The sequence below is a fragment of the Crotalus tigris genome, unplaced genomic scaffold (assembly GCF_016545835.1).
Source record: "Crotalus tigris isolate CLP2741 ecotype Arizona unplaced genomic scaffold, ASM1654583v1 scf7180000019563.1149672, whole genome shotgun sequence".
Lineage (NCBI taxonomy): Eukaryota > Metazoa > Chordata > Lepidosauria > Squamata > Viperidae > Crotalus > Crotalus tigris.
In genome coordinates, this window is record NW_024097595.1 from 601,119 (window position 1) to 625,783 (window position 24,665).

Below are 24,665 nucleotides of genomic sequence, written 5' to 3' on the forward strand. Positions count from 1 at the left end.
CTGTGGAGAATACTTTTTCTGTGGACTGGAGAGTGTGTGGGTTTGTGAGCTGCCTGCATCCAATGGATGGGGCTTTGCTTGTTTGTGTGGACCGGTTGCTGGCATGCCGTGGCCCGGTACTGGTCCACGGACCAGGGGTTGGGGACCCTTGTTTTAGGACACAAAGGAAAAACACCAGAAAAACTGAAGTATGGGATCCTTGGTGGTTTTCTTGCAGATGTTTCATTACCAAAATAGGTAACATCATCAGTGCTAGAAGGGAGTGGGAGTTTGCTCTCATTTTATATACTAGTGGTTTGCCCTGTCAGTGTTGGTGGGAGTATGGAAGTAGTTGGTAGATTTGGTCAAATTACCAAGTGTCCCAAGGATAGAAGTGTAAGTCAAAAAACCGAACAGCCAGGAATTTACATTCCCCGACCTCTCAGGAAGACTTAGATGGACTGAGAGGTATTGCTTATGAAAATGTTTTATTGTAAGTGTACTTGCATGTGCAGTATCACACACCTAAACATTACAATAATATTTAATCCTTGTTACTGTATCAATAGAATTTAGTCACAATTTATGGTCCATTGGTCAGACCACACCTAAAATGCTATACCAAATTATGCACGCTGCTTTTAGGAAGGCTATTGGAGCACGTTCAAAGCAAAACAACCAAGATGATAAGAGTCGTGAAAGGAAAAACATACCAATAATGGTTAGTGTATTGGATATCTGTAATTTGAAAAAAAAGGTTACAGAGAGAAAACAGGGGTCCCCAACCTGTGGGCCGCGGCCCAGTAGTGGGCCATGGCCTGCTGGCCACTGGACAGGCTGGCCAGTGCATGCATGTGTGTGCGCACATCCCCCCCCACAGTGCTAGTGCTGTGGATGCGGGGCGCAAAAATGGGCTGCTGCTGTGCCTTGGTGCGTGAAAACAGGATGCTGCCGCGCCACGCAAAAATGGAACTCCACCAGGGTGTGGAAACAGGGCACTGCACTGCACAAGAACAGGGCAGGGTTAGCAAGTGTCACGCAGGCACTAGCCCCACCCTGTTTGTGTCACACGTGTGCTCACGGCCCCGTGCCCACATGCGTGTGTGTAAAATGCTTCCCCCTCTCTTTCCTTCTGGTAAGCCAACTGAGAAAGGTTGGTGACTTCTGGTTTAGAAGATGGGCAAAATTGTTCAGCGTTGATACAGAGAAACAATGGATTTAAGTGACTAGGAAGCGGATTTTCCTTGAACTTCATGAAAAAACCCTAATGGTAAGAGCTATCCCACAATGGGACAGATGGCCTAGGGAGGTAGTGCATTCTCCTTTGCTAGACGCTAAATGGCCATCTGTGAGGGATGCTTACAGGTAGTCCTCGACTTATGATCACAACTGACACCAGAATTTCTGTGGCTAGGCAAGGGAGTTGATCACATAATCATGGGAAATGCTGCATTGGTCGTAAAGTGCAAGGACCAGTTGTACATCCCTTTTTGGGAAGTGTAGCTTTGTGAGGGTCACTAAATGAATGGTTGTGAGGTAAGGACTATCTCTGGTGGATTCCTTGTATTGTAGAATTCTGCATCTTTCAAAGAGAAATTTCGGACAGTTGTAAGAATACATACCTATCCAAAAAGGTCTTTTTCCACTGAAGTTCCAGAGCCAGTGCATGTGTGATTTGGAAGCCACACTAATTAAATGGCCATGGTACCTAGAAATAAGACATTTTTTTAGACTCAAGGGAGATACAGTACCTGCTACTCATCAATTATTATTATTTTTATACAATCCTGTAATCCTTTAATTTTGGATAGAGTCAGGGTAACCAAATGGAGTTGAGATTTTACTAGCCAGATGCCCTTCCTGATGCCTATGAGGAGTTCAGAACAGATATTTTCTCTTTGCATCCTGATAGAGAAACATCTGTCGCTACTTAGGATTGAACTCTCAACCTTCATAGTAGGAGGAGAGCATCTTCAACACTATGTCCTGACACCACTCACTCATCACATCAAGATATAATAATTACTTGCAGTTTAACCATAGACACCAAGACTGGGAGTCATTAAAAAGAGTTTTAGGAATTCTTTTCGAAAGGGCATCTTGAAAAAGCTTTCTGCATGCCCCTCTCTCTACAAATACATTTTATATATAAGCACCAACAGTTTATTTCATCTAAACATGCTGAAATTTTAACATGTTCTACAGATAGCCTTCGACTTAGGACCATAATTGCGCCTGGGATTATGGCCATAAGTCATTGCACTGGTTAAGCAGGCCAGCATGTGACCAGGCCCAATTGTATGACCTTTTCTTGGCAATTGTTAAGCAGATGCAGTGGTCATTAAGTAAATATGTTTTATCCAATACATTTCCCCCCCCAAAAAAAACCAGAAGTAAATGTCAGAAGTCAGCAAAAATTAAAAAAAAACGTAATCATGTGTTCACAGGTCACTGAAAACAGGTGTACAGATGGACCAGTTGCCAAGGACCCAAGTATGTGTGAAGGAGTGAAGGAGGGATGTGGCCATCAGAACTTCAAACCCAGGTCATAAATACCTTTTGGGGAGTCCACTGTAACTCCAAGCAGTTGTTAAGTGAAGATTAACTGTACAGTGTCTAAATCATGTACAAAGATGTTTGCACTGTTTCAAACTTAATTTCCATAAATTCAGCCCAAGTTGGCTGAATACTTTCAGGCGATTAGAATACGTATTTTTCTTGCTTGGTTATGTTTTTTTTTTAACTCTTCAGTAAGTAATTATTTAAAAAGAAAAATATTTTTGTTTGCAGGTATAAATGTGTGTGTTTGTGTGTGCGCGCGTGTGTAATATGTCTATAAATGCCTCTTCTACAGGAAAAGTTTATAGATAGGACTAAACTTTATTGCCTTAAAATATCTCCTCATAAATCCATTTACTTTGAACTGGAATGATTCTTCTTATTTGTTTAATACACTAATAAAATAGAGTTTACTGAGCTAGTCTCCCAAGAACATTTCTTCCAGCTAGAAGACTTAGATTTGACATACTTCTGAAATCCTAAAAGGCAACTGAACTTTCTTTTTTTCTTTGAAAACATTTTGCTTCTCATCCAGGAAGCTTCTTCACTTCAACCCTGACCTGGATGATTCAGACATACCTCTGAAACATTCTACTGCCAAATGCCCCATTGTTTTATCCTGTTTTCCAATAATGATAAGCCGAACCATGGTTAGTTTAAAAAGTGGGCTGACTGCTTTTAGTCATTATGAAAAGTCTAGAAGCCAGGCAACTATGAGTTCTAGTCCTGCCTTAGCCATGAATAACCAGCTGGGTAACCTTGGGCCAGTCATTCTCTCTCAGCCCAACCCACCTCACTGTTTGTTGTTGTGGGCAAAATAAGGGAAGGAAGGAGCATTATGTATGTTCACCGCCTTGAGTTACTAATAAAGTAATAAAGGCGGGATAAATGTCAAATAAATAAATAAAGCTATGTACAAATGAGGCTCTCCTTACCTTTTCTTGCACGTTTGGGCAGCAATTGCCCATGTGGCTTTTGGGTCAGTGATTAGGATATAGCATCTTCCATCATGATAGGTCCATCCTGACTGACAGGTTTTCATTTTAATATCCTAGAATAAAGCATTTTTTAGTTCAGAATGACTTGCTAAATTGTCCACCTTGAAGGAAATGTTTGACTCCTTTTAGAACTGGACTTGGGAAAGATAGGAACGTTGGTAAATTGGGTCATTTCTTTTCTAAATTATGAATTTGGCTACTATTTGAATTTCTGAGGGCATCAGGATATAAACGAAACACAAATGCTGCCTATTGCTTGGCAGTAATAAGTATTCCTGAATACAGTACAATACCATCCAAAAGCTCAATTTTTTATTTTCCTTCCTGTACCATGTGGGGAAGGATTTTTTTATTATAATGTATGCCTTCTACCTGCTCATAACTAAGTCACTGGAGATACCCGACTATTTCTGCCTTTGCTTGTTCTCATAATGTACATTCAATATATCTTACCACAATAACCTTACTTGCTAGACCAGGGGTAGGCAACCTTGGCTCTTTTATGACTCGTGGACTTCACCATGGCTGGCTTAGGAATTCTGGGAGTTGAAGTCCACGAGTCATAAAAGAGCCAAGGTTGCCTACCCCTGGTCCAGCGGTTAGGAAACCAGGCTAGAAAACAGGAGATTATGAGTTCTAATCCAAGTTTAGGCATGAAAGTTGGTTGGGTAACTTTTGGTCAGTCACTGTCTCTTGGCTTAAGACACTTCACAGGGTTGTTGTGGGGAAAATAGGAAGAAAAAGGAGTATTAGGTATGTCTGTCACCTTGAATTATTTATAAAAAGTAATAAAGGCAAGGTTAAAAAAATATGTAAATTTGGAGTTACAGAGTTGAAGTATGTAGTAATCTTTTCTCAAAAGGTTGCCTACCCCTGCGCTAGACCATCTTCCTTATAGCGTGCCACAACTGCTCCCTCATGACATATATCTTCCTGGAGTTATAACTTTTGTTGTCTCAATGAATGGCCTTCGATCCACAAACTGCATGTTTCCATAAATTGCAGCATTCTCAAGCATGCTGATAATGAGTGTGTTTACATTTTTCTCCCTTCAAAGTCAGATGTGGGGATCAAATTGTTACAATACCATTTGGCTTTGCTGGTATTTACACTTCTCAAACGTTAAGCGCCCTGAGTACAAGGTGTTCCCTTTCCAACATAGGGACAACCAGATTTCTTTCTGCCCTTTTCTGTATTCCTTATCAGCTATAAACCAATTTTTTTTTGCCAGTCGTGAATTAAAAAAAAAAACCATGCACACACAGGAAAAAGAGATCCCTGCCTTGTTTGAGTAGTTCCATGATGTCCAAGCGGTACCATTGCACAGAAACATCTTCTGTATGTTTTCTTCAAAATACAAGAGACCCTTCAAGTTTGGTGTGCATCTATTTGGAAAGGAAAGGCTGTCGTCCTGAAAACAAACACTTGAAATATTAACGTTCTATATTGTTTATTGCTTATTGTTTATGTATTTTTGTTGATAGATGTTAAATCAGTGGACATCATTGAAGAAATGCATCATTTAAAAACCTCTTTCAGAATTAAATGCACATTATTGTCAGGCCCCCAAACCAAGAATAGCACATGGTGATTTCTCCCAGCTGAGTTCTTTATTGCTTTCACATCTGTAGACAGAATCTTGCCAGACTGAGTACTCTACTATCTACATATATATACCATATACTCTGGGAGTTATTAGGGAAGGGCTGTCTTTACCCTCTTTTTTTCACACATAAGATCTGGGCTGAGTTGCCTCTTAGGAATATACCCCCTCCCTCCTGGGATCCACTTGCTTACTACATTCCATCACAAATATTTCCTATAGCTTTACTATTTTTATTGCTGTCATAAAGTAACTAACAATAATAAACATCCAATAAATCTGAAATGCTCAAACTTCTGGTTTTAAAAATGTTTCAAAATTCACCTGAAATTAAACTTTAAGCTAGAGATGGAACCCTACCTTCCTCTAGCTGTATCACCATCCCTCACCATTGGATAGTCTAATCCAGGGTTCTTCAAAGGTAGCTGCTTTAAGACTTGTGGACTTCAACTCCCAGAATTCCTCAGTCCACAAGTCTTAAAGCAGCCAAGTTTGGAGACCCCTGGTCTAATCTAAAGCTGCTGGGAACTTTAATTCTGGACGGTGACATCTTCCCCATTAGAAGTGCAAATTCAACAGGAACATACCAAAATACTGGAGTCTGCTTGCAGAACTTCCATTTTCTTGGAGGAAGGTACATTTTTTCTTGGCTCTCTTTGGCTTCTTAAAGATACAGTTCCCATCTTGGTTTTTCTAGGCAATGAATTGCCTTCATCTATTTTCAGCCCTGTCATCCCATGATACTTTGTAAGAGATAGAAAAGAGAGTCTCATATCAGTTAATTCCAAAGGCATTTAATTCACAGAACTAAAAAAAAAAAGAGAGAGATGGTTTTGATATACAGATGTCAAAGATATAAAGGACCCAATATCTGTGGGAATAATATTTAAAATAGAGCTGCTCCAATCCTATATAAAATGGACAGTAATTTTTGAGAACAAACAAGGCATGCGAAGTGAATTGATAGATCCTCCTATTCTCACAGTCTCTTTTTCTCTATTTTTACATGATTTGTTTCCAATAATATATTCTGGCTAGGGAAACCTATTGGGGAATTAGGTTTATATATATGACGGTAAATAGAAAAATGAGCATGGAGAGCATTCTTGCACTCATCACTCACAAACATATTTTGCATTAAAACAGCAGTTCTGTTTACTTAGTTCTGTTTATTTTTGCTCTTAAGATTCAGCCTACATCAGGGATCTTCAAACTTGGCCCTTTTATGACTTGTGGACTTCAACTCCCAGAATTCCTCAGCCAGGGACTCACCAGGAGTTGAAGTCCACAAGTCATAAAAGGGCCAGGTTTGAAGACCCCTGGCCTACATGTTCAACTCCACCCTATTTCACACCTAACATTGACTAACACAGTTCAAATAGTCTCCATCACCAATTCTAACCCAACTAACCTGAAAATAAATGGAATTAAATCTGTACTAAACACTTTTTACATCACAGAAAATGATGTGTATCCTGAATTCATCAAGTATTCTATGTAACAGCACTATAAATAAATATTACAAATAAGGAACCTATTACTCAATAATGCTCTTACTTTAAAAAACTCATCTGTCTCATTCCGAAAGATAGAAGAGGAATGAATCTGAAAGGAAAGGGAGAAATATAGCAGAATAACAGAAGCAAAATGTAATTTGTATATTTTCCCAAGGTAGTTAGTGGTATTGACCATAGTTAGAACATAAGAAAAAACTTTAGTCTATACCTATCAGCTGAATAATTGGGGAAAAGGGAGAGATCTTTTGAATTACAAATACAAAATCCACTCACAAAAGTTAAAATCTTTTATTATAAACAAATTGACATTAGTCAACTTTACCTAACTTTCTTTCCCTGATTCTAATTTATCTCTTTTGTACTCTTGGCTTTCCATTCTACAATTGTTGGAGCAATTTCCCATTCCAAAAGAAGCAATAAAAAGCAAACAAATCAGCTTTATACCTATATCTGAAGAATGTTTTCTTGCCATAATACATCAATATATAAAAGGGGAAATATTTTGCAATCCGAACAGAATGGAACATTTTTTAAAAAAGATTTCTTTAGTTTATCTGTGCATTATCATTCTCTGAATTTTTGACTCCTAGGGAGAATTTCTCTCTTGACTCTACAGAAAAAAAACACACATACATAATGAAGATGGAGAATTTAAGCTGCCATGGTGTAAAAATATCTGAGAAACAAATTGGGACTGGAAAATCTTAAGCATAAGGCTCCTAAGTCAAAGAAAAAAAAGAAACAAGAGGGCAAACTCAGGCAATGAGTTAAACCACAGGAGGTGCCAGGATATGACTTGCTTAGGGCATCAAAATGTCTATAGGTGGTCCTGCACACTAGTGACAATATAGTCCTTGATTTACCACTAGTTACTTGGCAAGCATCTGAAGTTACAACTGACCCTCAAAAGAGTACTTATGAGCCAGATTCAAAGTCCTGACAGTTGAGTCCATTATAACTGTAACTTTAACCTTACATCATATCTTAAATGCCTTTTTTCAGCCTGATCAGCAGTCAGTCTCATTGTTATGAACTCAGGTGAGGTTTTTCATGAAAAAAATGCATATAACTTTGGATCAATGCTTCTTTCCCCTCTGTTCATGAGGCCACACTTACTATTTTGCTATTTCCGATGACACGTAGCCAGTTCCTTGCAGGATTCACTGAGCTGAATTTGGGTGGCTTGTCCCGTCTCTGTGCTATCATCACTTTGGAAGAGGGCAGCAGAATTTCTTCCAAAGTAACAGTGCTGTGCCTGGAAGATGAAGGGGAACCTGGAAGCAGCCTTTCTTTCATCCATAAGTTCTGAAGATTTTGGCTTGTGGAACGGAATGAATTGCACTGACCTAAAACAAGATGGCAGATGGTTAGTCTTTCTTTCTTTTTTTAAAAATAATAAATAAAAGCAGAGTTGGTCACATTGATATGGTTGACCAGCTTGTCATTAAAAACGGGGTGATAGTTCATCTGATATTCACTTAGTTCTTTTAAATAATCCTTATTTCTCTACTTAATTTGAAAACTGAAAAACAATTTTAGAAGTTTGATGTGAGAGATGAAAATATAATTTCTCAAAATTAAAAAAAAAGTGATAAAACTGCTGGTGCACATAAATTCCACATTAAAACGTATCCTACTTTAGCAACAGTATAATCACACAAATACCGTACCTCTTTTTAATTTCTTTTTTAATCTTGCCTTTCCTCCTGGAGTCTCAGTTCTATTCTTCCCATCTGTTTGAGTCACAGAACTTCACAACTTTGGAAGTTTGACTCTTGATGTCAGCCGTGCTTGTTCACATTGGCTTGCCAAATCATTGTTGGACTATGTTTTGATTTTATTTATCTAAATATTTTAAATTACTTTCAAGCCACAAACAGCCTGAGGCAGTGTACAAAATTAAAACTAGTATAAAAGGAATGAAAAGGTTGGGGGGAAAACAGGTACCCATATCAGGATACCCAACTAAATGTTACAGGCTCCCCCCACTGCGCTGAAATGTTTATCATTTCTAAACACACCTCTATACAGACAATATATATTTATTTGAATTGGGAGAACCTATCTGTATCAGTTTTAAATGCTGCATTTGCTCTTTTTTTGATAGTGCTTATTAATGCTTTTGAAGATAGAAGGGTAGGCATGCTTCTCTAGCTAGGCAGCCATGCAGAGTGGTTCAAAAATTAATCTCGGTGGATGTATGATATCAAGATATATACTGTGATAGAGCAGTACATCTAAACTCAACATTGTTTAAAACTTTGTTGCCAGGACCTTTGCTCAACTGATATTCTGAGCTAGTGACGCCCTTTCCTGGGGAGGGAAGTTCTCCACTCAGTCATTTGTGCTCCACTCATCTCCCGTTTGAACTATTGCAATGTGCGCTACATGGGGCTACCTTTGAAATGTATCCAGAAGCTTTAGCTGGTACAAAAATGCAGCAATTTGTACCAGCTGAAGTTTCTGGACACTTTTCAAAAGTAGCCCTATGTAGACCACATTGCAATAGTCCAAATGGGAGCAATTTTGGGTGCCCAAAGAATAGTGCACGTGGCACCTCTACTGTGTAGCTCCATTGGGTGCCAGTTGGCTTCTGGGTCCAATTCAAGGTATTGGTTAAACTTTTAAAGCTCTACATGGCATGTTATCTACAGAACCATCTTTGTCCCATTACATTAGCCTGTCCTACCCAGTCAGGCAGAGAAGGAATGTTGTGGACTGCCCCCCTCCCCCCATCAGCCAAAGAATCCTGAATGGTGGGGTGCAGGAAAAGAGCCTTCTCTATCCTTGCCTCTGCCCTGTGAAACGCTCCCCCCCCCCCCCGAAGTGAGGTGGACCCTAACTCTCCTGGCCTTCCAGAAAGGTGTGAAAAAATGGTTCTGAGGCGCCCAGAGGAACACACAGCCCTGGGGCAGGTTAATACCCTGAAAGCTCTTCCCTGCTTTTGAATTACTTTTTAAAATTGCTTGCCCCTTTTAAAATTTATATGCTGGGTGGTTTATATAATGGGGGGTTCCAAGTATGATTGACAAATCAATCAGTCAATCAATTTATTTAATGGTATTTAGCCGTTTCCTTCCAAAATGGCACGCTCAGAATTACCCCATAACTGCCCTATGATTAACGGGGGAACGAGAGGAAAGGGTATTGCAAGTCCCGCAAAAGGAGCCATAAGCCACAACTTCCGTCTGTTTATCAGTCAGATTCCAGATCTTTTGGTGGATGATAGTGGTGTCTGCTCTTTCTGGTTGTTTGTTGATTCCCCCATGCTGTCCTCCCTCAGCAGAAGAGAAGGGGTCTGTAACTGTCAAAGCTATTGTCTTTCTTTTAAGGAAAAAAAAAAACAAAAACGAAGCATTTTGATCCAAAGGTGCTAGCAGCAACATTTGTGTGTTGAAAAATAAGCAGTTCACTCAGCCAAGATTGTCCCAGATTTCATTAGGAAGATCAAAAGAAAATACCTCCTTCCGAGTCCAAAATTCTCACTACTGCTTTTGTCCGAGTGCCAAGAACAGCGTTCACAGGGGAGATCAGAGTCACTTCAAAGACCTCATCCTCTTCCTCTAATCCATCATAGGTAATTGCTATATTCCACATCTTGGTTGACATTCCTACCAGAAGTAAACATTTTAATTACACTTTAATTGCTTTTTCAATCAACCTAGGTGTCGAAGAAATATATTAATTAACATGTCTACAGCTATAACAGACTGGCTTGTATAATTCTATTGTGCTTCTGCCCATTGATTGGACTCCTGTGGCTTCCCGAAATAACACTCGCTAGAGATCAAATTTGTTCCTAAGTGCTGATGATTCCATTCAAACAGTAACAAAGATTGGTTTCCTACAGGGTAAATGGATGGGGGATAATAGCATGTAGTTCAGGAGGGGAGGATTGGCTCTTCATGTAAATTTTTAAAAAGAAATTAAGAGAACTCTTCATTTTGAAATCTTAATTGCAAGGAGCCAAGCCGTGTTTTGAAATATTGTCATTTTCAATCACCCACCACAAGGAGCTCTGTTCCAAGTTCCAGGTATGTCTGTCAACACCTTGAACCAAAGCCAGTATCTTGATTGCAAAGTCCAAGTAATCTGTTCAGCTGTAAGTAGCAATAAGTATCCCATACAACGCACGCACACACACACACACACACACACACACACACACACACACACATACACACACTCAAAAGAATGTCTGAGAAAAACTAAAACATACAAAGAGTTGCTACTTCTACCAAAGACTTGGTCAGAAAGTCTAAGAAGTCTTGAAAAGAAGGAATATGCACTGCAGTCTCTTAATTGCTACTGAGTTATATATTTGCAGATTCTCATCTAGGAAAAGAACAGGGGATTTGCCAACAGGATAGGATAAGAATATGGAAGGCAAATTCTGGTCAATGCCTTTTAAAATACGTTCCTAAGAGTAAGAGCAGCTTAATAGTGAACCAAAGTACCAGAATAACTGACTGGATTTGTTCAAACATTTGTCGAGGGCATTGAGCTCTTGCAGTGCTTAAGTGGTTGGACTGGATGGCCTAAATGACTCTTTTCCACATCTGTGCTTCTTCGGATTGACGAGGGTGACAACAGTTTTGGCCCAAGGAGTAAGAACGATGCTTCCTTCTTAAGATCTTTAAGATCTCCTTCTTCTATTGGGATGTAAGTACTTGAACTGCAGTTTCCCAAGGCTGCCATTATTGAATCAAAATGCCCCTCTTGTATGGAAAGCCCGCATGCCAGTAGCAGTCCTCCAGAAAAGAGCGTCCTAGAGCGACAATTTCCTTGTCACAGAGTTGACTGACGTAGTCCAACACTTATCTCTAATAGAGCAGTCATGAGAGAAGTGATTTTTCAGTCACTCTGTAACCATTTTTGCACACAGGCAAAAGAAAGCAAAGAAAGCACATCAGTTCCTTTTATTTGGGGTTTTGGTTCTATGATCCGGATGAGATATTTTTTAAATGAACTTAAATGGCTGAGGAATTCTGGGAGTTATAAAAGGGCCAAGTTTGAAGACCCCTGATTTACCGCCTTTGGTTTTAGGCCACCAGCTTAATCAGTGATGAAATCTCACCTGGATCAAACTGAATAAGTCTGGAAGGAGGCAGGATGAAATCCTTTCCTGATAAAGCAGTCAGTTCATTAACCTAAGACAGAAAAACATAGTTGTAAAAGAGCAGCTCTAAGTCCGATAATCATTCCACGTTTTCTGCCATTAGGATTTAACTAATTATCAGCTTCTGTGCCTGAATGTGTAGCTAGCTCTCAGCAACCAACCAAATTAGTACACAAGGTCTGAGCATGATATTTCTAGTTTAAATCCTTGAATAGGGACACAAGTGAAAGAAAAAGGAACAGTTATCTTTCACTACAGAGAGTCAAATGAGCTGCAGTCAAATGAAAGAATAGAGTAGAGCCAAAATAAATAAACAAATGGGAATTTAAAGTATTAAGAATTCTATTTGTAAAGAACTATCCCTAGTGTATTTAAATTTATTGAGAGAGAGAAAAATGCATTTTACTTAATGAAGCCTTTGCTTTAAGTGCATGATTTCAAAAAAAGACAGCTTTGGCAAATATCATCAATTCCCATAGCGATTGTGCTGCTACGGCTCTGTATAAGAGAATATGCATGGATGGATGATTCATAGGGAATTATTAAAGCCAACTACAAAATATAGTTATACTTTGTATAAAATAAGGTTATTCCATTTAATAGAATGAGCTAGACCAGTGGTTCTCAACCTTTTTAATGCCGCGACCCCCAACCGGTCGTAAGTTGAGGACTACTCAACCGGTCGTAAGTCGAGGACTACTCAACTGGTGCAGCACCGTTTGCAGAATGGGACTTTTGGCGGGCTCAGCAGGGCAGAGACAGCCTGGACAATTCCTATTGGCTTTTGAAAGCAATAGAATTAGACTCTATTCAAGAGAGTCTATTCTATTGGCTTTCAAAAGCCAATAGAATAAAAGGGAGTAGCACAGCCAAGGAAAAGGGGGAAAAATGGCGGACTGCGTTGTTTGGCGACCCCCGTGAAATGGTCGTTCGACCCCAAATGGGGTCCCGACCCACATGTTGAGAACCACTGAGCTAGACCTTTTGTCATAAAAGCTTGTATCAAAAAACCTTCTGCCTAATTTCTGCCCTTGAAGATATTTGCTCTAGGCTGAAATCTGCATAGGGCAATATTTGCTGCAAGTTAACAATTATGTTAACACACCAGGGATTCACGTATATAAATATAAGAGACTGAGAACAGTTGTGTGTGCGGTGGAATTCAAAAAAGTCCAAAGGGCAATTGTGGCCATGCAATCGAAGCCATGTTCCTCTGTACATGCATATGATGATGTTGACGCAAAATACAAAAAGATGTAGGATTTGTATGCAGTTTGGTTACTAGACTCTACTTTCCCAAGAAATAACCAATCTGATGTGGTGGAAGCACACCAGATGATCCTAAAACAAATGCAAGTGGAAGTAGTAGGTTGTGGTAGGGAAGTACTAGGTTGTGGTAGGGTCACTCTTTCCAATGTTAAAAAAGACTCTATGAGTAATACACAAGGGGATAAAGGCAGATGTGGGGCACCAAACTTCCTGAAACCAAGAACATGAAACTTAAATGCAGATGAAGGCAATGGCCAAACACTTCTGCATTATGCAAAAATAGATCTGAACTGTATGGGTATGTCTGAAGATGAGAGTCTTAGGTTAAAGGAGGAGATGAAATGAACACACAAAAGCCACAGGAAAATCTGGTCACTGATGGTAGCAGTATTAAAATCATCAACATGCATCTGAAATGTAATATATTGGACGTATTAGGAATTAGTGCACAGCTTCAGAATGAGCACTTTAAATCAGATCTTACCTTGTACATGTGATAGTGATATTGATACTACAAAAGGGCATTGCTAGGTATGTGCTTGGCTGTAATCCAGTCATGATAATGTATAATAGAATGAGTGGATTTTCATGAGCATCTATGTTATACAAATAAAGGTAGCTATTCCAATGCAATGAAAAAAGGCATTGAGGAATTCTATGGCAAATTCAGTAGATGTTAGAAGCAAAATAGAAAAAAGGATATAGCACTAATAACCGATGACTTGAATGTAAAAGTTGGTAAACTGAAGAACCTGGAATCACATAATTTTGCAAATAGAATTCTTTCATTATTGCAAACACCTTCTTTATCCAACATAAATGCAGAATCTACACCTGGATGTGCAACATCAGAATCAAATCAACTATATAATAGGAAACATAATCCAACTAGCCAAGATATTTTCATGTGTATCAGATTATAAATTACTGCTATTAAACAGTCTGGTAAAAATAAAAAATAAAAGAAGTAGATGTGATCAAAAAGAGTTACAGTCAACAAATAAAATCCAATATAAGGAATAAAGTCAGTATATTTAACCTATGTGAAAGAAGCAAAGGGAAAACTAAAGTAGAAAAAAAAATTCCCAAGGAGGAAAATATTCAAGTAGCTTTCCGATGCAATTAAAGAATGAAGGTAACCAGAAAGACATGATGCCTGAATTTAGACTTCCAACACTAAGCAGCAAAGGATGATGAAATATTAAGAATGTTAATAGAAGAAAACAACAAGTAAAGGACAGACACTTTTAAGAGGATCAGAGAAATCTTAATAGCCTAAGTATACTCAAGAGTACAGTAAAATGTAATAGAAAAAATAAATGTTCTTAAGAAAGAAGAAAACAAATGCTATAACTTTTCTCAAGTAGAATAACATAATAATAGAAAGTTTGAAGAGATAGAATTCTGTTCAATTACTTTCTAGTGCAGGGGTTTTCAAACTTGGCCCTTTTATGACTTGTGGACTTCAACTCCCAGAATTCCTCAGCCAGCGTGCCTGGCTGAGGAATTCTGGGAGTTGAAGTCACAAGTCATAAAATGGTCAAGTTTGAAGACCCCTGTTCTAGTGGAATCAACTCTATTAGAACTGTAACAGAATAACAGAGCTGGAAGGGATCTATACCATTTCAGACAAATGGTTGTCCAATGTCTTCTTAAAAACCTCCAGTGCTGAAGCACTCACAACCTCTGGAGGCAAGCCACTCCACTGATTAAGGCAATAGATCAGCTACCAAACATAAAAGCGAATGAAATACACATGTGATTGTTGAAAGCTGCTTCTGCAGTACAATGAAAATGCTTGCAGTCTCATATTAATATGGGACACAAATTTGTACAATTTAGAAACTGGAAGAGAACAGTATATACCCCTGTGCTGAAGAAAGAGATGCAAGAAGATGTGCAAATCAGTGATACTGCGCTGATTCCTACTGAAAGCAAAGTCTTCCTTTTGGTCTTACCAAGAGGATGAAATAGCCTGTAGCCTACACTGAATATCATGCAAGTGCTTGCCCTCATCTCGGTCTGGATAAAATTTTCTTCAATTATCTTTTGTCCATTGGCATGAACTCAGGATAGGAGCTGCTGAACAGTACACAGTGTGGATATGGCAGTCTGCCTCCCAGAGTCGCTTAATAGTCGGATGATTAGCAAATAAATTGAATGAATGAATGAATGAATGAATGAACACAAACAAACAAATAAATAAGCAAGCAATCTCTTAGCTTGGACAGCCCTTCAAATGTATGAGGTCTTCAAATACCAGCCTTTTGTCTTGTATAAGATAGGACACATGGCAAAAAGGAGAGAGAGAGGAGAGATGGGAGTGAGGGGGTGGTGGTGGAGGAAGTGGCACAATCTATTTCATATTTTTTTTAAATTATAATGGGACACCAAAGGAATGGTGATGATGTCATTGGCGAAAATGGGGGTTGAACTTTTCAGTCTTCTTTTATGTTTCTTTGTTAAAATAGGGCAGTAGTTCTCAAGCTTTTCTTCACCATGGACCCCCTTTAAATATCTTTTGTGGCCATGGTTCATGGATACAGACACCCAAAATTTAACTCAAGATTTAAATCATAACATTTCCTCAAGCCTTCGCAGACCCTCTGTGATGACATGGCGGCCCCCTCCAGGGGTCTTCAGATCACAGGTTGAGAACCAGGGAAATAGGGGATAGGTTGAGGCACATGGGATATGTTAGGCTTCCAGCTCTTTTTCTGGGAAAAAAAATCACCCCTGTGAAAATATTTAGGCCAGGAGTGTTCAACCTTTACAACTTTAAGATTTGTGGACTTTAGGTCCCAGAATATCCCAGCCAGCAGCCATATTCTTAATTTGCATGTCCTTTTGAACCTAAATATGATTATCCTTTGTGATGAATTACCTTCACTGCCACAAAAGCAGAATCTCCTTTGTATCCTGATCGTGTAATTTTTAAAGACAGCATCTCCTCATTTTCGCACACTTCATACTCATCCTGCAGCAGTGCAATTTTACACCATTTTAGTTCCAACCTATTGGAAAAGAGAGGAAGAAAACATAACAAGGAAATCTCATAAAAATCCCCCCCAAATCCCTGCTGTTTGTCTCTGTTGTTAATGCAAATTTATTTTTTTCTAGCTGTGTGTCACTGTTTTAAAGAGAAGATTGGTCTTAAGAGAGGTAAATAGTTGAACTAATCAAAATTAAGCTTTGTTTGTGTTTTTAACTGTAGTTTTATACCTGGATCACACCATGCAGGAAAAAAAACGTGCTTTTGCCTGGACTGATGACAGCTATTTCTATGATTTTAGGATTAGTGGTTTAATGACGTGCAAATAGAAATGATTAATTTCTGGCTTGCAGGTTTTTATAGCAAGACTTCGGAACAATCTGGAAGGACTTCCCTAATCTGGTATTAGGTTGACAGATATGGAAAATGACAGAAAGGCAAAAGTTCAGTAAGAGTAAATCAAAAGTAATAGTAATAGTAGTAAAGTTGGAAGGGACCTTGGAGGTCATCTAGTCCAACCCCCTGCTCAGGCAGGAAACCCTACACCATTTCGGACAAATGGCTGTCCAGTCTCTTCTTAAAAACTTCCAGTGTTGGAGCATTTACTGCTTCTGGAGGCAGGCTGTCCCACTTGTTATTTGTTCTCACTGTCAGGAAGTTTCTCCTTAGTTCTAGGTTGCTTCTCTCCTTGATTAGTTTCCACCCGTTGCTTCCTGTCCTGCCTTCAGGTGCTTTGGAAAATAGCTTAATTCCCTCTTCTTTGTGGCAGCCCCTGAGATATTGGAATACTGCTATCATGTCCCCCCTTGTCCTTTTCTTCGTTAAACTAGACATACCCAATTCTAGCAACCGTTCCTTATATGTTTTAGCCTCCAGTCCCCTAATCATCTTTGTTGCTCTTCTCTGTACTCTTTCTAGAATCTCAATGTCTTTTTTACATTGTGGTGACCAAAATTGGATGCAGTATTCCAAGTGTGGCCTTACCAAGACATTGAAGAGTGGTATTAATATTCACGTGATCTTGATTCTATCCCTCTGTTAATGCAGCCTAGCACTGTGTTGGCCTTTTTGGCAGCTGCAGCACACTGCTGGCTCATATTTGATATAGTGCTAAAGATGCTAGTCTAGAAACTACAGTAGGAGACTGTGAGTTCTAGTCCCACCTTAGGCATGGAAGCCAGCTAGGTGATTTTGGGCCCAACCCACCACACAGGGTTGTTGTCATAGCGAAAAGTAGGAAGAAGGAGCATTATGTATGTTCACTGCATTGAGTTATTTATAAAGTAATAAAGGTGGGGTAAAAATCCAGTAAGATGGAGATACAACATAAAGGGGCAGAGGAATAGGATATCCTCAGTGAGTTTCATTTTTCTTTTTTAAAGTTACAAAATAATTCTCCTTCTGTTCCCATCCATAATTTCATTTCATAATGTCTACAATTCTGTAAGAACAGAGGGAAACTTTAGGACTCTTGTTAGACATTTCGAGTACAATGCAGGTAACTACTTTTTGCAGAACCGAATGTGTAGCTTAAGTGTTCCATAGCCTGATGTCCTGCAGATGTTCATGGTCTGCAATTCCTCTCAGTATGGCCAAATCCTTGTGAGTCATGAAGTACATAGGACAACTATTGCTGTGGTTTAAGTCTAATCTATCGTACAATATGATCATAAGAAGAAAACAGCAAAAAATGAATGTCTAATTTTTATTGGATTTTACTTTTTTGACTAAGGACAGAATACAGATGATGGAGATACATGTCATATATAAGTACCCTCATTAAATATAATTAAAGTGAAATCCACATGCTGTTCTAGGTCATTTTTATCCTCATATAAAGGCTGCAATTTGAACCACTTGTCCATTCTACATCTAGCATATCGGAGGATTTCAGAAATTCAGTGGGAAAGTACCACAGTACCTTCTATTTAAAAATAAATATAATTAATGCTGGAAAAGAGGTATAATGGCACTGAAGCAACTGTTACCATTCCACGGTGTTCTTTTTTACACTCAAAACCAAAATAGCAAAGAAATAGAAGAGAGGTTTCAGTTAAAGTCACCTATTTTTGTCCCTCCAAGGAATCTGTTCCAATTATATTAAAAGTAACACCCTACAGAGCTTTTCCCATATTATTTTAAACTTTAACAAGCAAAAAAAAAAAGAATAATGAAAAAAAGCTGGTCACATTAGGCAGGATTTTAAAAAGAGTCTGTTACTTTTTATTGAAAAGTATGGGCTTTGTGAAATACTACTGCCTGCTTTATCAAATGCATGGAGCGGCTAAAATTGAGCTACATCTGTTTAGTCACTCTGTGCATTTGATGAAGTGAGCTATTGATTCAAACAACATTATAGGGCTACCTATTGTCCATCACAGCTGATGTGAATAGAAGAATGCAACTGGGGTACCTGTAAATGACCCTGGTACATTTCCCAAAAAATACTGTTTCTACCTTCAGAGACATCATTTTGTGCAGGAGGCAGATTTCAGTGCTAGATAAAAGAAAGAGCATGTGCTGACAGCTGTTATTGAAACACTGTTGAGAAAAAGGTCAGGTCTGGGGGAAGCTTTCAAAATATAATTACACTCTTTGTCATTTTGAAAAATCTTACTAAGGATTGTTGCATAGATTTGCGACATGTTACAATCCCAGAACTATAGTGACCTCTAGCTGTCAGAAAGTACATCAAAAGATGGTTTTTTCCCCATTTTCAAGTGGATGTTTCCTTTGAGGAGTGATTTACAGCCAAAGTTCCCCTCACAAGTAGAAACGCTGTTTATCAGTGTCATAGTGTCATCATTAAAGTTGTGCTGTTCTGCGTCACAATGAGCATAATGCCTGTCAATCCTTCACTAAGAAAACATAATGAAAAAAACGTGGATACTTTTCCCCAATTCAATGCATATTTATAAGAGAAAGAGATGATGGCCTTGAGTTCAGGAGATGAATTGTCCTCAGCGCTCCTAAGATTGGGGAGAAATAGACACTCCCCCCCCCCCATACGCTTTCAACCCTACATATTGAAGAAGGAGGAAGCCCTGTGTCACTCAGAAGAACTTGCAACAGAAGCTGCAGCAGAATTTCCCGAAGAAAAGCTGGGAAAATAAGGGTCAAGTGCATTCCGGTCTCCGTGCAGTAGCCAATCCAAATGCAGAGGGTTGTCTATAGCAGGGCTTTTCAACCAGTGGTACATTGGCACTTGGCAGGTGGTACGCGACCATCCTAGAAAAGTGGTAGCAGGGGAGGGGAATGAGCTGACCCAGTGGCAGCACCGCACAAGCCTGAGCAAGAGATGGCTGGAGCTGCAGGGGTGTCAGGGCTCAGCGGAAGTGCCAGGATCAGCGCCAGGCTCCAGCTGGAGCTCGGTGCTGATCCTGACGCTTCTGCTGAGCCCTGAAGAAGCACCAATCAACTGGAAAGCAGCACTGATCCTGGCACTTCTGCTGAGCCCAGAAGGCGCACTGATCAGCTGGAATGTTGCAGCATCTCCAGGGTGTTGTAATTTACATTCAGATGCTTGGCAACTGATTCATATTTATGACGGTCACAGTGTCCCAGGGTCACGTGAAGTGACCAAAACCTGCTGCAACCACCCAGCAGACGGGGGGAATAAAAACCAAAAACCACCCCACCCCCGCTGCCAATCCTGAACAGAAATGCTCACAACAATGAAAACCTCAGATAGGCAAGCGGGCAGGCAGGTGTCTTGCTCGGCTGTGGCTTAGGGGGCACTTTTTTCAATGCCATTGTAACTTTGAACAGTCACTAGACGAACTGTTGTAAGTCGAGGACTACCTGTACTTTATCACTTTTTTCCTTTTTCCTTTTTTTTTTTTTTTTGTGGTCATCAAGTTTTTGATACCTTGCTAGGTGACTGGTGGTACTCGGATGTTGCCATATCCTAAAAGTGGTACAATGGGTGAAAAGGTTGAAAAGCCCTGGTCTACAGCAAAACACAGGAGAAAAATTGAAGAACAATACTTGACTGGCAAAACTCTGCTTTCAACATAGACCATGAAAATAGACGTCTCATTCACAGTAGGTAGGGAGTGAATAGAAAGCAATATTTATTCCTGCCAACCCAGAAGCTATTGGTGGTCCGTACTCATCATTTGGGGCCATCTAGCAGGGCAGAGGCACCCTTATCTGTGCAATAGGAACTTCTCAGCCTGAATTTCACCTCTGCCAGGAGATCTTGAACAGGGCAATTTCTTAGCTTTGCCTAACTTTATGCCTAAGGATAATGACTAAGTTCATACATCACATTAAGTCATAAACCCAGCAGCTAGGTTCATATTGCATTAAGCCAAACCAAGTTAACAACATTATGCCTTAATGCAGTGGGTAAACCCAGGCAAAGCATATGGGTGCACTGTGAAATCTAAATGGATTTGAAGTATTACTATCATTTAAGAGTCAACATGGCAGCAATTTCCTGGACTAAATGTTTTCTTTCAACAAAACAACAACAGATATTTTAAAAAACAACAACACTGCTTTCGTGGTGGATTTTGCAGTATAAACCTGCAAGGCTCAGCAATTCCATTAGTTCAGTTTCAAAGCTGATCCTACACGACCTGACTTAAGGAAGCAAGCAGTACTTATTGGGAATGATGTAAGTGTTTAGAGAAAGGAAATCTTAGCTTACATTTGGGGGAGAGAAGAATGTCCTTCAGGATCCGCAACCTGAAATTCCAGGTCATCTGAATTTTCCTCCCAGTAAGGATCAATGACATAAAATATTATTTTGCTATTTAAATCTTTCTGGCTGAATTGTTCTTGAATAATTTCTCCTGATAAAATAAAGAAGATATAGAAAAATCAAAATATTCTTTTAAAAATAAGTTGTGTCCACACTTGTCTAGACCAGGCGTTTTCAAATATTTTCAAGCCCTGGAAATTGCTAGTTAAAAGACAAAAATCAAAACAAATCCCAGAAACCATGATCAAAAGACTAAAGTTTGCTGATAGAAAATTGCTTCCCCCCTCCCACCCACCCCAGTCACTTATGGAACATACTATAGGCTTCCACAGAACACAGTTTGAACAACCCTGGTGCAGTCAATTGTTAGAGATGACAATTGTTACTTGGTCAGGTAATTGAAAAATCACTGAAAAATGTGTCGTGGCTGCCAACGTATCAGGAAATAAATACAATTCACTAGGATGGGGATGATGTGATGTTGTTAATTTAATGTCAATAGCAGAAAAGAATGGCTTAAAGGATTTGACCAATATTTCAATTACTTCTTTCAAACTGGAAGGAGTTAGCCTGGATGTTTTGTCTTAAAACACCAACAACCTCCTGATTCTCTCTCTCTCTCTCTCTCTGTCTCTCTCTCTCTCTCTCTCTCTCTCTCTCTCTCTCTCTCTCTCCCTCCCTCCCTCCCTCCCTCCCTCCCTCCCTCCCTCTCTCTCTCTCTCTCTCTCTCTCTCTAACTTACAAGAGTGATGTGCAGCCTTCACTGCTGGCTTCTCCATTAACTTTGCTTGTGAGAGGCTGGCAGAGAAAGTTACAAATGGCAATCACATGATCACGGGACATTGCAACCGTCGTAAGTGCAATCTGGTTGCCAACCATCGGATCATGATCATGTAATTGCAGGGGTGCTGGGATGGGCAGATGTTTGAGGACCAGGACAATGTTTGGCATTGTCATAACTTGGAATTGTTGCTGAATGAATGGTCTTTAACTGAGGACTACCTGTAGATGGACTCTTGCAAGACCTCTCAAAATACTTTCCTAGGAATTGACCAAGGTGTTCCCAAAGCCACTTCTGTACAGAGCCCAGAGAGGCAGGAATCCTGGCAGAAGTAGGAACTGTTATGATCAAATCTGTCCTGCCTTCCCAGATTTGCCTCTTTGCTTCTACTCTATCTCCACCTATCCCATTGCTAGTGCTACCACCGCTGCTGTTGAAGGAGATTCTTTCCAGTAAACATGAACAACAAATATGGAACGGATAAAGGGACCAGGAGAATTAATGGGGAAAAGCAAGTATGTAGGGGAAAATAGCTCTCATTTATAAGACATATTGTCAATTTACAAAATAGCACAGAACCATAGGGGGAAAAAACCCCACCAATTATTTTTTAAAAAAATCTAAATAGATACACAACTTGGAGTTATACATTTCTGTAGAATCTTAACTATATTTTACTGACCAAGATGTCTATTTCTTTCACATTCCATAATAAATCTACAATGAGCACGCTCAGACTTGGCTTTTGTGGCTATATTATTACTCATTCAAAGAATGTTATTGGCATCCAGAAGCAATCCTCAAATTCTAATTTTTCCCAGGCTTCTTCTATCATTCTTCTTCTCACAATACATCAGTTATGTAAAAAGAAGTGGAAGAATGGTGAAATGGTTTTTAATTAGTCACAGTAAGACTATCCTTCTGGGAAGGGAAATAATATTAACATTCTGGGAAGGAATAAGAGAGCCAGTTTGATCCAGAGGATAAGGTACTAGGCTAGAAACCAGGAGACTGTGATTTCTAGTCCCATCTTAGGCATGAAAGATAGCTGGGCCAGCCACCCTCTCACAGCCCTATTTACCTCACAGGATTGTTGCTGTGGGAACAACACAATAGGATGAGAAAGGAGTACTGCGTGTGTTTGCCACCTTAAGTTATTCATATTAAAAAAATGTGGAATAAAAACATTTTTAAAAAATCTTACATCCTTATGAAACATAAGCTGTAATACCCGCAAGTGAGATGATATAAGACAGGTTATTAGGACACAATACCTGTTGTTATATTTTGCAAGGAGCCATACCGAGGTCCTCGTAAAATTTTAAAAACAATTTGATCATCTTCAGTATCACAATCTGCTGCTTTCAAGGACCGCATTGTAATGTAAATTCCATAGCTGCCATTCTGCAAAAGTTCCACATCCGAAGCTGTATGAAGATGAACAATTTCTGGTGCTGTGTTTGCTGGGCTATCCACCTGTAGGAAAAAAATAATTTCTATTACTGTTCAAAGGTTAGTTTGTAATAAAAGTAATGTGTAAATACTACTTTGTGAAACTGAACACTTGTATAATCAAAATCAACATCCATGCTGTGAATTAGACTTAATATTATATAGGGAATCGAGCACATGTAATCCAAATTATATTTGAAGATTCTGAAAATGTCTGAATGCACCGGAGAAAAAAACATACTGAAATTAATCTTGTTTTATTTTAAACATAAGCATATTCAGTCTTAGTATCTCTTGACTGCTACGGGCTGCATTGTAGCATTATTAAATAAATAAATGCAAAAACCTTATGTTTGCACACTTTCTGTATATTGAATTAAGTTTGTATGCATGAATGTAGACGTTTATGTAGAACTTGCCTGAATAATAAATGGCAAGGGGTCTACTTGCAGCTTGTTATTTACAAGAAATCCTTGATTTATTCCGTCTGTTGCCATAAATGAAAACCTGTCCATCTGTGAACCACCTCCTCCATGTTTATAGGCTACATTCAGATTGTCCACATCTCGTTGGCTGAAGTTTTTCTGCCATAATCCAGTTTCCCTGTTATAGATTTGACCGTATTGTGGGAACTGTGTTAGGAGAAAAGAAAGATTTTGTGGTGGTGTATCTGGGTCTGAAAGTTGGAGAATATCTGGAGAAAGAACTGCCGTGCTGCCTTCAAAGAGTCTCAGGCCCTTGTTCTTGACCACGCTGGGTAAACTTCGATCCACTGTCCCCAAGATGATCTCAAATTCTCCATGTTTAGTTCTTAGCCCATTGCTGATGATGAATCTGGCAAAAAGAGGCAAGGCATCCTTCAGCATGTGTTCCTGTTGCACCATCTACTGAAATGAAACAGACACCTTTACTGAAAAGCTTGTCTCTTACTGTCTACTAAGTCCCAGTTTCTGGCTGAACGGCTCTTGTGGCACGTTTCAAGCGCAACATTTGAAACTCAAACTCTAGAAACAGGCTACAAGTTGTAGAAATGGGCTACAATGGCATGTATGTTTTACTAATTTTAGTAAATGTAGTAAATTATTAAATATTTGATTTATACATTTTTATTAAATATTTTATTTAGCAATTGCTTCATGTTATTAGGCTGCCTTCTGAATGTTCAAAACAAAATTCATGGAACTATGTTATAAACCAGGGGTCCCCAGCCCCCAGTCCATGGACTGGGACTGGGCCGTAGCATGCCAGCAACCGGTCCACACAAACAAGCAATGCCCCATCTGTGGGAATGCAGGCAGCACACAAAACCACACACTTTGAATGGTCGGTAAGCAAACTGTTGTAAGTCAAGGACTATCTGTACAATTTAACATTCCAAAAACTCTGCTGAAAAATCAAAATGTCTTCTCTGAGCATTGATAAAGTAACAGTCCTTTAATTGTCTGGGAAACTGGTTCCAAGTAAGAATGGCAGAATAAATGTATTTATTCCCACCTGAATGGAAATTGGTCTAACTTTATGTTTTCCAACGAATATTTAATTGCAACCTACCTATTCCAAATCCACACTTTTTCAAATTTTTCAGCATTGTCAATTTTAAAAAATAGGAAAAGGTATTTTTAGGAAAATATCAAATCTGCACATATTCATTAAAGTAATGTACAAAAATGTATTTAAAAAATTGTAAA

At 39.1% G+C, this 24,665-nt stretch overlaps 1 protein-coding gene across 5 annotated transcripts in view; it reads right to left on the minus strand.

Annotated features, from left to right (window-relative positions):
* The window catches only part of FREM1 (FRAS1 related extracellular matrix 1), a 90,226-nt gene that overhangs the window by 2,476 nt on the left and 63,085 nt on the right, over positions 1-24,665 (minus strand). The window contains exons 25-36 of one of the 5 annotated variants that reach the window (XM_039363685.1): positions 23,397-23,811; positions 22,800-23,001; positions 20,691-20,835; positions 15,929-16,058; positions 11,734-11,806; positions 10,118-10,267; positions 7,773-8,002; positions 6,697-6,744; positions 5,727-5,882; positions 4,819-4,947; positions 3,474-3,589; positions 1,602-1,687 (exon numbers count right to left, since the gene is read on the minus strand). In XM_039363685.1, coding sequence (XP_039219619.1) covers positions 1,602-1,687; positions 3,474-3,589; positions 4,819-4,947; positions 5,727-5,882; positions 6,697-6,744; positions 7,773-8,002; positions 10,118-10,267; positions 11,734-11,806; positions 15,929-16,058; positions 20,691-20,835; positions 22,800-23,001; positions 23,397-23,811 — 1,880 coding nt within the window. Of the gene's footprint in view, positions 1-1,601; positions 1,688-3,473; positions 3,590-4,818; positions 4,948-5,726; positions 5,883-6,696; positions 6,745-6,844; positions 7,267-7,772; positions 8,003-10,117; positions 10,268-11,733; positions 11,807-15,928; positions 16,059-20,690; positions 20,836-22,799; positions 23,002-23,396; positions 23,865-24,665 lie in introns of those variants that run through there. The other 4 variants (XM_039363686.1, XM_039363687.1, XM_039363689.1 and 1 more) reach the window with 4 other exon arrangements.